Source organism: Chanos chanos, chromosome 4 (genome assembly GCF_902362185.1).
Source record: "Chanos chanos chromosome 4, fChaCha1.1, whole genome shotgun sequence".
NCBI lineage: Eukaryota > Metazoa > Chordata > Actinopteri > Gonorynchiformes > Chanidae > Chanos > Chanos chanos.
In genome coordinates, this window is record NC_044498.1 from 33560693 (window position 1) to 33577263 (window position 16571).

General features: G+C 41.1%; 2 protein-coding genes across 2 annotated transcripts in view; one reads left to right on the forward strand and one right to left on the reverse strand.

The window, feature by feature from the left end:
* Window positions 1–202: 202 nt before the first annotated feature.
* On the forward strand, window positions 203–11734 carry phf3 (PHD finger protein 3). Its single transcript, XM_030771517.1, has 17 exons — window positions 203–293; window positions 1757–1838; window positions 2262–2521; window positions 2796–2930; window positions 3215–4517; window positions 4810–5077; window positions 5831–5885; window positions 5978–6098; window positions 6249–6405; window positions 6564–6680; window positions 6850–6978; window positions 7924–8062; window positions 8231–8405; window positions 8561–8708; window positions 8833–8922; window positions 9044–9239; window positions 9352–11734. Exons 3-17 carry the CDS (start codon window positions 2287–2289, stop codon window positions 11376–11378), a joined length of 5295 nt encoding a protein of 1764 aa, XP_030627377.1. The 5' UTR covers window positions 203–293; window positions 1757–1838; window positions 2262–2286; the 3' UTR covers window positions 11379–11734.
* A 776-nt stretch (window positions 11735–12510) lies between these two features.
* The window catches only part of eys (eyes shut homolog), a 151984-nt gene continuing 147923 nt past the window's right edge, over window positions 12511–16571 (reverse strand). The window contains exons 48-50 of the mRNA XM_030772255.1: window positions 15454–15626; window positions 14154–14315; window positions 12511–13706 (exon numbers count right to left, since the gene is read on the reverse strand). Coding sequence (XP_030628115.1) covers window positions 12511–13706; window positions 14154–14315; window positions 15454–15626 — 1531 coding nt within the window. The remainder of the gene's footprint in view (window positions 13707–14153; window positions 14316–15453; window positions 15627–16571) is intronic.

Below are 16571 nucleotides of genomic sequence, written 5' to 3' on the forward strand. Positions count from 1 at the left end.
TGTCGTATTCATTACCATCGGGGAAAACTGTAAGCTTCACATAGTGTCTTTTCAAATAATGACCGTAAACCTCCAGTGCCACGGTTGACCAAAAGACACTATTATTGTAAACATACATCACGTGACAAATAACTCGTTTCTGTATCCGAGTTTATCGTGTGTTGGGTTTTCGTTGCTGGGTCCAATGGCGGCTTAAGGGCTGGTCACACTTTACCGGACTCCTAGCGAAACAAATGTAGCTGCAGTTACAGCCAACACAAAATATGTACTGGATATTCCATTGCATTTAAAAGGTAACTGTGTTTGCTTTACTTTTACAAACATTTCATGGTTTACTCAAGTCCCTCGGTCAAGATGCCCGAGAGCAAGGGGGCGTGAACGTAGCAAACATAGGGCCTATCTGCCTAGCAGCGATGAGCATTGGGATTAGCAATTCTGCTAGCTAGGTCAGGATTAGTTATCCTAGCTTGGTACACACATTAAGAGGGACAATCATGGTACTTCTTGACTCACAGTTTAATAACTGCTTTGTCTGTATCCTCTTCCCGGGATATTTATGTAAATGCTACCATGCATATGTGCAAATAGTTAGCATACGACATGGGTCGGTCGAATGCTGTGTTTAATTAGCTTGGGTTAGTTTAGCTAACCAAGTTGGCCCGCCTCATAGAGATTCAGATTAGCACACTGGCTGTTTAGCTAGCTACCATGCTAACCTCATATGTTTTAGCCTTACTCCACAAATACCTGCTTTCCTTAGTATTCATAATTTCAGAATCACGTGGCAACACCGTCAGTTGATTCAGTACACGTTGGGTACACGTTTCATTCGCTACTATACAGACACCTAGAAGTTAGCAAACAACGGTCGTCTGTTCTCTCTGATCTGTAACCAGTAAGCGAACAGTCGTCAGTGTGCTGTTTTCCAGTTGGTAGTTTCCTGACAGATGCTTTAGGCCTGTAGTATCAGCACTAGATAGCAAGTTGCTAGCCAGATGTAGCAGTCGGGGCAATTACATTCATGTCATTAGATGTGCCGTTGAGGTGTCAGGGAAGCAAGTTGATATTTTAATAAGTTGCCCGCTTGAGCTAGACATCAGGGTACCAGCAGACTAATCAATCGAATACGTTGTTCTGATTGTTTATTGAACGCTTGTCCCACTATCTTCCTAGCAAGCTGCAGTGTGTTAACTAAGGTATGCTAGGGTGTTAAGCTAAGCTTAATTGACATAGTTAAATTTCACACCTGTCCACGCTCTCGTGAGCTGTTAAAGGTACAACATCAGACGCGCCTGCGTAGTTACTGGATGTAAAGATAAATTACACTAGTATTATTGTATTCAGTCAAGTGAAGTCACTTCTCATGAGGATAAAACATCATGTAAATGTTTGGCAGTTTAGCTAACCTAGCTACACATATGTTCACACGGTTGGGTTATAGCAACGTCGTAATTGCTGCCCAGTTTATCGGTCAGGGCCTTGGAGGGGCCGTTGCATAAATAATAATATATCTACTCCGACTTGTTGTTCTTTGCCGAACGAGTCCATTTCGAATGAATACCAAAGTCTGACAGTTGAACCTTGCACATTAGTAACAATGAGTTTTACCCGTTGACATTATTTAGTAAGTTTAACTGAGGTGAGTGGCGTCGAAAAAAAATATTAGGTTCATACATCTATGTGATTTTCAATAACATGAATTGAATTGTGAGAAGTTATGCTTAAGGAATGAACTGTGTTTATTGGTTTGTTTTAGACTGCATAGAAAAAGTTTTGAATTTTTGCTGACATATCTGGATGTGTCATGAGGATACTTCAAGTCAAGAGTGACCTGCACAGTATGTATCATTTTATCATTATAGCAGAACTCAGATTTTCACTTCTTTTTAGTGAGAGTGAAATGCCTGAGCTGCAGCTGCCATTGATACAAGTTATTCAGTCAGTTTAATACTCTGAGGGATCTTTGCATTTTATTTACTTTTTGAAAATGTGAATGCCATTGTGTGTAGCATGAATGGGTGTTAAAATGTTGAGTCCTCTGTAGAAGAATCATTTTCAGCCTGCCATTGCTTTATTGCTTCTGTCGCGTATACCAAACCATCAAGGTTGATTTTATATACAGTAAGTTTTGTTTGCATGCAGTGAATAAGTTGTTCTCATGTTATCATTTGCTCTGTCCCATCTGTAAAGCAAAGCAGGAACTGCTGATGTGTTTCTGAGTGTAATTAATAATATCAATAACTATTCTTCTGTTCTTACAGAGCAAACAGAAAAGCAGAAGCATTCATGGATATAGTTGACACCTTTAACCATTTAATTCCCAGTGACCAGTTGGAAGACTCCTTAATATTAGGCCAAAACCTGGAATGTGAAGCAAGTGAAGATTTTGGAGCTGGTCAGAACCGACCAGAAGATTCACTGAAGAACATGCTCAGTGACAAAGATCCCATGTTTGGATCTGCTAGCGCTCAGTTCCATCTCTTGGGGAATGATAATCCTAACTTTCTTGCCCACTCGACAGGTGTATATTTAACTTTTTGTCTATTATAGTAAGATTTAATGTAGTATTTGTCTTGTGTCAATATTCAAGAACTTTATTTTGTTACATACATAGTTATATACAGTGTACAACTTTGCCTTTAATTAAACTTTGTTCGTAAATTAAGCTTTTTGAGGTTATTTTTTTATTTGTTGAATTTTTGTGGTATATATGCTAACCAAAGTCAACAAATCACATCTTACTTTGAAGGTCAGTGTGAAGGTTATAACCGTGACCCTGTGTATTAAAATTACAGGCCAAGACATGAGTGTACCAGAGAGCAGTCAGAGTTCAACTTGTGGAGAGCTGACCCAGCAGAGTTTCCCTAGGGGGAGGAGGAAAGCAACTGCTGCTCAGTTACAGAGGAAGCCAACAAACACAACAGTACAAGGTGAGGATATGTCTCGTCTCACCTGTTAACTTTGAACCCTCAATCACAGCTGTACAGAACAGCTGAAGTTGTAGAAAATGTTTAAAAAAAAAATTGCCTTCCTCTCATTGATCTCTAAGAATGAGTGTGATTGCACAGAACTGCATGCATGCTTAGATAGAAGACTTCAATTTAACCTGGACTTCTGCTGATATATCTGTTACTTTCAACAAAGACCTATTTTATTGGTGATTTTCAGGAAACTTGCAGTAGTGTTTTTACTGATACTGTTTTTTTCCCCCAAGAATCAACCAGAGGTGCTGGGAGAGGTTCACAAATAAGGCTCTCAGGGCCCTTAAGAAAACCTTATAGCAGCAGACCTCAGGGAAGACCTGGTAGAAGAGGAGTGGAGAAGCACGGAGAGGCAGAATCTAGTGGGAACTCGGAGGGCTCCAGCAGCTCCCTGGAGAAAAGAGAGGAGTTACTTAACCGTCGGTTTGGAATTCACGAAGTTGATCCGTCAATGAACCCTGTTGTCGTGTTGAGGAGATTAACGGTCACTGTTGGAGGATTCAAAATCGAGCTGCTCCCTGGGCCCTCCCAGTCTTCTGGAACAGAAGATACGGCCCCAGCGCAGTCTCTCAACTTCCAGGAAAACTCAGTAAATGCAGAGAGCATGGCGTTTGACTCAGGACAAAACCAACCTTTTAATGCTGAGTTGGCCTCAGCGACCACAGATGACGTGAGCACCAGTCAGCGATGCAGTGATGACATGCCCATGGTTTTGGGACCATACGTAAATCCAAATGATGTACAAAATGCTAGTAGTCCTGTGTCAGCTAAGCCCAGCACAGTAAATTCTGCATCTGTGGACACCAAAGTCACTGACCAAAATGATCCTTCAAAACAGATTGTTTGTACACCTCAGCACAAGAATGGGACAAAGGAGAAAAGGCTCACAGCCAAAAAGCCATTTAAATCCAGCCAGTCACTTTCTTTAGCCAAAAACAAACATCCAGTATCCACCAGACCAGGTGTGCTAGGGAAGGCCTCCAAACATCTCCCACTGAAAAAGCTTCCAAACGCTACATCAGAAAATCTTCAGATCGCCAAAGGCAAGCCTGCCAACATTGCCTTAAAACGGCCTGGGGTATGTCCTAAAACCCCACCAGCAGAAAAAATACAAAAGCTAAGAGACGGGCATACTGTGAAACACAACCCAAACACGTCTGAGGCTCTCTCACCTGCAATCAGTAGAACAGCGGGCTCTGACCACAGTCCAGGAGTGCAGATGGGCGTCAAGAAGCCCCACACTCACAAGAAACTGCAAAATGCTCTGCCAGGAGTGAGCAAGCCAGAACAAGCCGTTAAGGACGTGTGCACAGATGAGGAGCAGGAGAAGCTGAAGATGAAAAGACCAGAGAAGATCCATCAAAGGCACAAGAGTAGAAATTCCAGGAGCGTATCAGTGGATGAGCCGCAGTTGTTTGTCCCCGATAACGCGCCTGCTGCGAAAAAGGAGACTGTGGAGAGCGATCCTTTGAACAATGATACCGTGTGGGATCCAAGCAAACACTGTGGATTATGCAAGAAACCCCACAACAACAGGTTTGAATTTGTTGTTCATTTTATTTATTTATTTCTTCAGCACGAGGAGAATTTTAATACAGTGACTAGTGGATTATAAATTATAGATGTAGTGTATAGAAAGTGAAAGATCAGTCTTATCCATATATGCTGTGCCTGATGAGTATAAAGTAGTTGACTAAAGAAAGCCCCTGCTAGGATGTCTATTTGAGTACCTTCTCTTTTTACCCTACACATAGTGTTTTTACACTACCACCAACAGCAGATGCTGCTATTCTCAATGTGAAATGTAAGAAGATTACTATATTTTTAGGTTCATGGTGGGCTGTGGTCACTGCGATGATTGGTTTCATGGTGACTGTGTGGGACTGGATCTGTCAAAAGTCCAGCAAATGGAGAAAGAAGACCAGGAGTACGTGTGCTTGAAGTGCTGTGCAGAGGAGGATAGCAAAACTAGCTCAGAGACTCCTGCCCAAGCGACAGAGCGCTCAAAGACAGATTCCGATGATAACCCAGCTTCCAAACAGAAACCTAGTCCACAGCAGTCAGTAACGTCAGGAGGAGTGCGGCCCTCCAGAAGAGTAAGCAAACAAGATACTCTCAGTGCATTTGATGTTATTGTGATTAATGTACACACACAAATCATACACTCCGTCCTCTTTAAAAAACCCCACAACAAAACAAAAAACCAAAAAACATTTTAGCGACCCGTTTATTGACACATTTTTGTAACTAATTTGTTTGACAATATCTCACCAGTCAATTGTAACTTTATGGCTCAGTGACGTTTTTGAGTCGAGTAGTGGCCTATTTTGCACTTGTTAAATTGTTAACTCATTTTGCACTTACAGATAAGTAAATTAGTTTTATAAGTTTCTATTTTTTTATTCTGCTCAATGCTGTTCCCATGGGGTATTTTAATGAGCAGTAGCAAACGTTCATAACATTCAAAATGCTTCTCTTAAATTTGATCGAAGCAAGTAATGCTGACCATTACCTTCATAATGCAGCTCCAGTTATACCCAGTTACACCAGCCTTCTTTTAAATTGTTTGTTTATTTATTTATCATCTGTGGGTTTATTTAGTATCTGTGGGTGTTTAGAGAGAACTGTTCTGTCGTTTTTCACACATACCACTTTAAATTCATCACCAGTGATTATTTTAAAAAAATATATATATATTTTTTTAATTGTGAAAGCCATAGACAGACTCATGGTCACTAACAACAAGATCCACTCTTTCATCTGTTTCCAACAGTGTGCTGCTGCATTACATTACAAATGTTTAATGGTAAATTATACAGGTACATCTTTAATCTCTCAATGAATTTCAGGACTCTGGGGAAAGAGGGCAGTCATTAGACGTCAGAGACTCAGCACACAAAACAGGTATTGAATTTATAATCTCGTGTTTAGATCCTTTGTGGTTCTGTATCAATCAAGTTATTATTGTAAACATTTCACCATTTCTGTCTCCTCAGGATCTTATTCGAAACATAACGACAAGCGCACAAAGATCTCACCTGCAACATCAAAGAAACCATCTACTGGACAGATTAGGCGCAGTGTTCGTGATTCACTCAAGGAAATTCTCTTAAAAAGGTATTACTGACATGTGCCTGATGCCCCCCCCCCCAAAACCAATAAAAACAAATGTCATGCTTTGAGTCTGTTTCAGCAACATCCTCTTAGTATGTGTCCAGTATCTGACTGAACAGGTTGCAGTTTACACTCTTTTTAAAACTGTTTCAGGTTGAAGGAGTCTGAAATAAAGGTTGCCCCGGACCGGCCTGCTGAACTGGCTAAGAAAATTGAGAAAGAGCTTTTTGCTTTGTTTCAAAGCACTGATAGCAAATATAAAAACAAATACAGAAGCTTAATGTTCAACCTCAAAGACACAAAAAATAATGTAAGTATTTTTTTTTGTAACTCCATGAAGACTAATAAAATCTGTGTATTTTATATGATTTCCTGTTATCTTTTTTTTTTCTTTCAAAAGGATTGCTAAACCACATCAGAATCAGATCTTTCAGTAATGGATTGTTTACATTGTGTTACCATTTCTAGGTGTTATTCAAGCGTGTTCTCAAAGGGGAGATTTCTCCAGGGGATTTAGTTCGAATGAGCGCAGAAGAACTAGCCTCCAAAGAATTGGCTGCGTGGAGACAGAGAGAGAATCGTCATGTAAGGATATCGCCCCCCCCCCCCCCCCCCCCCCCCCAAGTTATTATTATATTTTGATTCATGTGATGTTATGCTACATTGTAGTCAATTACACTAAAGCCATTTTGTTTGAGAACAATAATTATCAAGAAACACTAATTTAATGCTGTGTCGTTCTGTTTTTTGTTAGGCAATTGAAATGATAGAGAAAGAACAGAGAGAGGTAGAGAGAAGACCAATTACTAAAATCACTCACAAGGGTGAAATCGAAATTGAGAACCAGGAGCCTGTGAAAGCACCTGAGGACATTGCAGAAGAGGTAAGGGGAAGGCCGCATTCTCACTCAGGAGCAGCAATCCAGCAGCTGTCAAAAGTATTCTGTGTGAAAAATGGTCTTTGGCACATTTTTATGATTTAACGAAATTGGCCTCGATTGACTCTGAATACTTTAATTTGAATGTGGAAATGCAATTCTAGTTGGTGAAGTACAAATACAAAAGCTAATAGAACGGATTGTGAAAATAGCCCCTCTGCTATGACACATTTAAATAGGCTTTTTGGACATTCATTTGTCTTTGTGTGTCGCGATGAGTGTTGCTCTGCATAATAAATTGTATCATTGGGACAAAGGAACATTAAAGGAAATCTAGGATAGGGTTATTGAAAAGCGTCTTTCGGGGGGAAGGTATAAAATATTCCAACGCATTGACTAAAAACCCAGAGATGTCCATTATGAATAAGTGGGAATAATGTGGCACAGCTGTGAATCTGTGCAGAACAGGGTGTCCTTAGTAACTCGTCATCCTGGCAAGAAGAACACTAGTTATGAGGGCCACCAGAGACTTTTGACTGTTCTCCAGTAAACAGCGTCTTCCATGTCTGAGAGAGAGGAAACTAATGCAGCCATTGCTCGTGTTCTGCAAATCTGGACTTTATGAAGAAGATGGCAATAGGAGAGGCTCTGAATCCTTCCGTTATTTCAGTTAAAGCTGCCGATTGCTGCGGTCTGTTATTTTCTGTTCTATAACAATCATTAATTTAGAAATGTAAAAAATCTGCAAACCATGGTCCCACTTTGAGATCATAGTGTTTCAGGTTGATAAATGACATACAAATCCCTGTTAAATCCATTATTATTATACAATGTAAGACGGTAAAATGCAGTCAAGTTCAAACGGACTGAATTCTTTTGATATGCCACTGATACTTTTAATACATATTCAATTCAATGATCTGATATCACTTGCTCCTTATACCTCCTTAGGTTGAGCCTGCGCCCAAAACACCTGAAAAGCCTGAAGACAAGCCCAAGGAAACAAAGGTTGACTCACCTAAGAAAGCAAAAGATACAACCAGCTTGCACAAGTCTCACCTGTTTGACCTTAACTGCAAGATCTGCACAGGTAAGATCATTTGATATGGCGTTTGTCGGTCATATAGAAAGCGTTGGTTCTCATATTACGTTTGCATCACAGCAGTTTACAATGGATCTTTTAAAGATTTCTCATAAACTGATCCCCCAGGTTTCCAAATGTGTTGTATACAAATAAATGCAAGTGTTTTGTTTTTAGGTCGAATGGCTCCACCAGTGGAAGAGGCCACCACTAAAGTAGTGAAAGTAGCCACCACTGTGATTAGGAGACAGTCCACCACAGATGGAGAAGTACAGCACACGCCTACCTCTGCTGTGGCTGATGACCTATCCCTCAGGGCTTTGGAAGAAGGCCTGCTCAATTATGAGGGGAGGTGAGAGCCATTCTGCCAGAATATTATTTCAAACCAACCCGTGATCTACCAGTTTATTCAGGGATGGAACTTTTAATGTTTCAGAATGTTAAATCAGATATGGTTCTGGCAAATTCCCCTTCACTGTTGTACTGATAGACCAGTTCTTCTCACAGGTCAGAGAGCTTGGGCAGTAAAGAGGATACAGCAGCGTTCCTTGCCAGCTTGGACAGTCTATGGAATGGTTTTGTTGATATGCCAGCTGTAGCTAGGTTTCTAACAAAGGCATATCCAGTCTCAGGAATTTTGGACCACCTGACTGTGGTAAGTTTTAAGATGAAAAATGGGTCTGAAAATTGTAAGTGACATGGATTGTAAATGGCATTGATTTTTTTATTCCAGACTACTTAGAGGATCTAAAATGATTTTCTTATTTCATTGGCTTCAGGATCTGCCGGACAGTATCCAAGTCGGTGGGCGAATTTCACCTCAGACAGTTTGGGACTATGTGGAAAAGATCCGTGCCTCTGGTACAAAAGTGGGTAGAGAATATGAATGTCTTAGCTTGTTTTATAAAGATTGTGAATTGGGATGCCATACTCTTGTGTGCTATTTCAGTTTGAAGCAATGTGTTTTTTTCCCTTGCTGTTCTTTACCAGGAGGTGTGTGTGATTAGATTTGCTCCTGAGACAGAAGAGGATGAAATTTCATACACACTACTCTACGCCTATTTCAGCAGCCGCAGAAGGTATGGAGTGGTTGCCAATAATCTCAAGCAGGTCAAAGACATGTATCTCATTCCTCTGGGGTCAAACGAGAAAATCCCACACCAGATTGTTCCTTTTGATGGACCAGGTGAGATCTTTCCCTTTTGTAATCATAACCCAGTTTATCCATTAAGTGTTCCATATATAGCTACCAGTTGTCAGTAGAAAATCATTCATTACAACATTGTATTGCAATGTAGGATTGGAGGCCAACCGTCCAAACCTTCTCCTTGGGCTCGTAATTCGACAGAGACCTAAAAGGGACTATGGGGTAATTCTACCCAATGAACCTGCAGAGCCTCCGAGTTTCTTAATGGAGAGCAAACCTCTGGTCAACTCTGTACGGCAACCTGCTGAACCTCGGGAGAAAGAAAATCACTTTAAGAGCAGCTTGGTTTTAACTCACCCAAAGGAAGCCTCACATATACTCAAATCAGCTGTAGATGAGTCCATATTGAGTATGCTACCTGTCGAAAAAGATACCTTTGTTGCAGAGGTCACTCAGCAAGAGCCCGCTAAACCATTACGTTTTCTTCCAGGAGTATTAGTCGGTTTAGGGGGACAAATGCCACCTATGCTTGATACAACCGACAAGTCTCTATCGGTTAGCGACAACAAAAGGGATGTTCCAGGTATCATAGAGAATCAAGCTTCCTCAGCTGATGGTACAAGCCAAGGAGGTGTTTCTGCCAAAACTCCACCCAGCGCTCCCAGACTGGATCGATTCATTATCAAGAAAAAAGATTCCAAAACTGTTAAAACAGAGCCTGGGTCATCCAGCTCAAATGAGAAGCCCATCTCACCGGTTAAAGAGAAAGCAAACGAGGTTAGCAGTGTCACCTCTGTGTCACTGAGAGAAAAGCCTCCAGATGTTTCCACTGAGACATTCCTCGCTAGCCTCTCTACAGCGCAGCTCACAGATGAGTCTGGCACCAATGCAGTGCCGACCAATGTGGATGCTACCAATGTGACGCAGACCAGTACGGCTGTTACAAGTATGACACAGACCAATACAGATGCTACATCTAAGCAAGAGAAGCTTGAAGCAGCCTCCTTTCCAGTGTCAGATGTTTCTGTAGGTGGTAGCACTTCTGTTGCCTCCAAAAGTGAAAATATATCGTGCCCAACAAAAAGTCTGAAACAACCTACAAGTGGTATTTTAAAAAATACCACTGTGTCATCTGAGCCTTTGGACTCCAAATCTGTTAAGGTTGAAGAAAAAGCTTATAATGCTCCTACAATGAATGCTGACAAATCTCAACTCAAGGCCTCTATGCTACCATTGCCACACCAGTCTCAGGAGTACAAACCTGTGGAAGAAATCCAGACCATTACCACTATTTCATCAAGTGGCAAAAACGAGGACATTAAACAGTCAAGGCTCCGACTACTGAATCCCCATCCATTCACCCCTTCAAGTCCGGGACCTCTAGCTGCTCCCTTTCCTCCCATACACACTGGCACACCAGACTATCAGTACCATCCAACACCCGTGCAGACATACCCTCCTCAGACTAGTCCAGCACCTTTTATGCCCTTGCAACAGCAGGTACAACCCAATTTTGGTTACCCCCCTGCTCCTCCTCCTCCTCCTCCAATCATGTTTCCCCACCCTGAGCCCCAAGGTCAGATTCATCCTACTCCCTGGACTCAACCCGTCCCTCCCCAAGCATGCTTTCCCCCCGTACCAGATGCTGTAACTGGACCTCCGCTGTCTTACGACACAACGAGGTATGCCGATTCTTCCGAGCCCATGCCAGGGCCTTTAATCAAAGAAGAGAAGAAAACAGAACAGCTTTACTCCGACCCGTGGGTCAGGCAGCCGAGACGCTTGGAGGACGATTACAAGAGGGAGGATCGTGACCACCATGGACGACACCACCACAAGAGCAGGCACTACGAACGTGAACATGAGAGAGAACGAGGGAAGCACTCTAAGAAAGAAGGGCACAGGGACAGGAGTCGCAGTCGCAGTCACAGTCACAGTCGTAGCTGCAGCCGCAGCCGCAGCCGCAGTCGTAGTCGCAGTCGAGAGAGACACCACAGCCATGAAGAGAGGTATAGAGATGGCAGGAGCCGGCATTCAAAAGATGATAGACATGGTGAAAGACGGAAAGACAGACATCACAGCGATGACTACAGCAGTCGGCACAGGGACAGAGACAAACACAGACGCGATTCTGATTATGAGAAGAAAAGGAGAGATTCAAGGGACAGGCGCTCATGACTGAACTCAAGGTCACTTTCAGTTTTCCTTATACGTGTTCTTTTTTTAAAAATATTTACAATACAGTAGAAATAAGGTATTAAAAACGTTCAGAAAGCAGACTTTTTATTACTGGAAAAAAAGACAAAAACATTAGACTTTTAGTTTTTATCACATTTTGAATTCAAATTTGAATGAAAAGAAAAACAAAAAAAGAGTTCCTTCTCATTTGTTTCTGGTTTAGATTTGCTGTGTTGACATACAGCAGGTGTCACAGATAGATTTATACTTAGCATGCTACCATGAATTATAAACAGCTGGAATAGGTTGTACCATGGTTTAACCATCAAAGCAGATTTTTTTTTTTGTTGAATGCAGCTTTCCTGTTAATGTTTTTGTTTTACGATCTTAATTTTTTTATTTTAATTTTTTAAAAAAAATCTCTTAATATTTTCTATTTGTTCCTAATGACAAATATTGTCTTTGTACATTTTGGCTTGTCATGCATATTAGACATCAGACGTGCCTTCTGCACATTGTGTTTATGTACAGTTCGTAATAAAGTCAATCTTTTTATTGTTCATAGATTTTTTTTCCTTCATGATGGGAGAGCTGCTCCAATACACTGTGGTGTGGAGTGTGATACTGCAATCATAAATGACTGAACTTTTGATCTTGATAGAACAACATATACAAAACAACACACAAAACAAGAACTATACACAAAACAAGAACTATACACAAGCCAAACACTGCTTGAGATTTAATTTAAACCATTAGGAGATTTACAAATCCATTTAAGTTATTTGTTTTGAGGATTTGGGGTTCTTGGTGAATACTTAAATTACAGGTAATGTTTTTAAAAATCATCTTCAAGAGATTGACAACCACTGAAAATCTTAAATGATTTAAGAATGTGACTAGAAGAAGAAGATACTAAAACTGTTAAAAAAAAAAGTAATCGTCCTGCAAATGGCACAACTGAAGAATGGAAACACATATTTAAGAACATAAAATTAAGACTAGGACTAGACTAATTAAGAAATTCAGTAAGTCTATATACAGCATCCAGCTTTCAACCCAATATAGTGATGTTCTCTCTTTCTGTCATGTTTTGCCTCCTGATGATGTATAAGGAAAAATATTTTCATATTTACTCATCTCCTTTGTAAACATTAAAACCCTCAGTGCCTTGGAGAAACTGTAGCTTTCTTGTGTCCTGATATAAAACAACATCTTTGATGCTTCCCACAAAACCTCTTGTGAAAAGATCTGTTGTCACTGCTTCAACATCTCTGTCTAGTTCAAACCCACCAAAGTAGTACACACCTCCATAATTAAGAGCTACGTAACGCTCAAAAGGGTCCACATCCTCAAAAATGACTCTCTCGTCATCAATAAAAACTTGGAAGACAGTCCGGTTGTGATTTATAGACACATGATGCCATTGTTTACAACACAGAGATGAGTTTGTGTAGACCAGAGGGAGAGCTATTCTCTCTCCTAGGTTAATGGCAACTTTGAGATAACTGTTATGAAGTCCCAGAGCTAGATAGTCATTTCCCTCATTTTCCGCCCGGCCCATCCACAGAATCAGTCCGCTGTCTGAGCTGGAGGAGAAGTTAAAGGACACCTGCGTGAATGTTAAATTTCTCGAGCTGTATTTAGGATCTGTGTACTTCAAATAGGAATTTCCAATGAACTGAACGGTTTCCATTGACACCTCTCGGTTGCAGTACTTTCCATCCCAGCCCAGGGAGCACACACAGGAATATGAGGCAGCCGTAACATTAGGAATGCATAATGAACCATGTTGACACAGGTTGTTGACACAGTAAATGGACCGCTCACAGCGTGATCCAGTCCAGGCCGGGGGGCAAACACATACAAATGAGGCAAGTCCAACTGGACGACAGTAGCCGTTGTTCCGACACACTTTGTACCCACAGGCTGTTCCATCCCAGTCTCCAACATTGGCTCCATTTAACGCCCCTGCCTCGGTCAGCTCCAAATCTTGATTGTTGACAATGACCTCACGAATACTGCCAGTGAACCCCACTGGTTCATTCTCCACTGCATCGGAGGAAACTAAGCTTAGGACGGACACACCTCCAATGAAAATGTCTGAACCAACGTCAAGAGTAGTCATACCCTCAGAAAAATTCCGTGTCACCAGCTCATCGTCCAGTGTGAGGTAGCCTTTGTTACCATCCCTTCCTGCTTTCACCGTGTGCCAAGTCCTGCCGGTTGTGTCCACCTTTTTCGTAGATTGCAGCACAATGGTACCATCGCCAAGATTGTAGCGCAGCTGTACAAATCCAGATGTTAGAGACACACTGAAAAAGTCTCCTGACAATGACAAAAAGAAAAAAAAAAACAGCTAAATGTCACTTTGCACCTTAATACAACTGCTCTCTTTTGTGTAATAAAAATGAGAAAAAATTATGTAAATTTAACCTCTCTCGTAATTTGAATGGCTATGGACATACATTGCTATATTCAGTGCATTTTTGTTGATGACAACCTCTCACAAGCTGAATACAGATTTATGTATAAACCGTGTTAAAAGTGTCAATTTAAGACTTTCAAAATGTAATCAAAAGACCCAAAGACATGGTAAATTTTTGCATTGCATTAGTACCTCTTTGCCAGGAACTCGAATTATTAATTGTGCTGATTGACTCCCGTGTATCATGTAAATTATAGTGAATTACTAAAATTAAATGATGGTTTTGTAATTCATTCTTAAAGTCAGTAAGTCAATAAAAAGGGCTGGGGGAATATAGTTTTCCCTACCTGCTCGAGCGCCGAGATACTGCGCTGTGTAGAATAGGATGCCCTCTGGTGACAAGGTCTGGAACTGCAGCTGCAGATTTGTTCTGTGTCTGATGCTGATGGCAGCGAATGACATCCAGGAGGACTGGTTGCCACTGAAAAATGGGTCACTGATGGCCAGGGCTGTAACGACAACAGCAAAAAAATACACGGCAAACTGACACTCACAATTTGATGCCTTATCTCAATTCTCCATGTTTCTCAGCTTGATTCCGACTGTTTGGTTGGAGAATATTTTTGGAAGGAGATGTGAGTGGCGGCTAATAGGGCAGGAAGGGTGAAGTGTGACTGCAGTCCCTTGCCAGGGTGATGACAGAAATGAAAAGATTTGTGAGAGATTGGGTGAGAGATTGGAGACTTGGAGATCAGGGCAGGTTCAAGGGGGTGTGAAATTCATCCTGACAGCCACGAGAACACATGACCTACACTCATTCACACTGTAAAGGGCACACTGCACTTCTGTGATTCTTTTAGAGCTCTTGTAGCCTTTGGAGGGTTATCTTTCATAAATATTTCACGATTACCATGGTACTGTGGTATATTTCTCTAGCTCTGTACATTTAGCTGATATAAACCTACATAATTAAGTGTTGATTCAACTGCTAACATAATTGTGTTGACGTAGTTTATTTTAAAAAAGTATTTATCCATGTGGGTTTCTTAAATTTCATAAATGTAAATCAACTGTTTCAGGATTGTGCGTCCAGTTTGCATGTATAGCTTTGATATGCCATTTACCCTATATATCATGAATTACACCTCAAATCAAGGAAAGTGCACTGTCTCAATATAACTAGAGGCCACTCTGTTCACTGAAAAATGAAGCTCACCGTATTTTTATTTTATTTACTTGTAAAGTGTCAGTTTGATTGATACGATATAAGGTTGATGGTGTATGGGTAGCTAAGAGCTTGACCTTTAGTGAGTATTCCACACTATTAAAAAAAAATGTTTTTTCAGCACACTTACACTTATAACCTTGCACACGCAGGGGAAAACATACTTTTCAGCACAGGTTGTTATAAAAGCAATAGTCCATAATTTTTTTTTCCCCTGTATTTTTCTTGATGTATTTTTTGACATATGTTCCTTTCCCTGGTGACAGGCAGAGAAATAGAGCTATCATCTAACAGGGTGATGAGGAAGTAGATATTAAAAGAGCTGTGATATACATTTTCACTCTGAAGGGTGCTCCCTTATGTATTTGAACAATAAGGACAAACAGGAGAGGATGGGGGATGGGGGGAGGGTGGGGGCTGACCTTGCTGGCAGAACTGTCCAGCGGTGCCCAGGGGACACAGGCAGGTGTATCCGGCCGGGAGCGGGACACAGGTGGAGCCATGCGAACATGAGGGAGGGGGGATGTGTTCCAAATCACAAACAGACACCCTCTCAGAACACAATGCCCCTTTCCAGCCAAATGAACACCGGCAACTGGAGGGCAAACAGAAATAAAACTATATTCAATAAAGCTGCAAGCAGAAATTCTGGGGAACAGACCCTAAATGGAACACAAGGTGGCACAAGACAAATGAACCCAACGAGAAAAAAAATCCTTGAACAATGAACTATAACACTGTAGAAAATTTGTACTTTTCATGAGTTCAGGATAGTTAAAGATATGATATAAACATTAGCAAAAGATTTTACCCTTTCAGCTTGAGGCTGAAAATTGTGATCTTCCTTGGTGCTTGTAAGCTCAACCAGGTTTCTTGTCATTCCTTCAAATTTGTATTAAAAAGCAGTGACGAATTTGGATTGTGTAGTCATTTTGCTGAATTGCCACATTTCAACCTAAATGTATTCATGGTGGCTTTTAACTGAATTCTCTGGATTGTATTATACAGTGCTTCCAAGAGGCCAGCTGGGATTCCATTTGGCCCTGCTTCCTCACAGACATGGTCGTATCAGTGTGCAAGTCTTCTGAAAACTTACCAAATGGTTAGTGAGCTATGACCCGTGAGGAGGAGGAGGAGGAGGAGGAGGAGGAGAAGAAGAAGAAGAAGAAGAAGAAGAAGAAGAAAGAGAACAACACCAACAAGAACGTGGTACCATATCTTTGGTGCTTAGCCAACTAAATGTATTAGGAATTATTACATGGCCTGGTTTTATTAAAGTTGAATTTACTGCAGTGTTTTTAATGGTTGTGTTTTTGCACTGGCTTTGGGTGGGATGACAGGTTCTTGGTGAGCTAAAGTAGTGAGTTACCATGATTTTCTTTTTTTTTAGTACATTCCGTGTGCAGTGTCCACACGGACTTTATAGGTTGTGATTGGTCAGAGCTGGTGACTGAACAAAAGAGGGTTATTTTAAATGGCCTCGAGTGTCTTCTCCTGAATGATTTGTCATGGTGAGAGACAGTGGACAGAATGGTCTGGT

What these genes read in the sequence shown, in the direction of transcription:
- phf3 (XM_030771517.1), top strand. Translation starts at nt 2,287, where the DNA reads ATGGATATAGTTGACACCTTTAACCATTTAATTCCCAGTGACCAGTTG. An exon ending in AAGGAAATTCTCTTAAAAAG is followed by an intron (nt 6,099 to 6,248) that starts GTATTACTGACA and finishes AAACTGTTTCAG; the next exon opens with GTTGAAGGAGTCTGAAATAA. An exon ending in TCCGTGCCTCTGGTACAAAA is followed by an intron (nt 8,923 to 9,043) that starts GTGGGTAGAGAA and finishes GTTCTTTACCAG; the next exon opens with GAGGTGTGTGTGATTAGATT.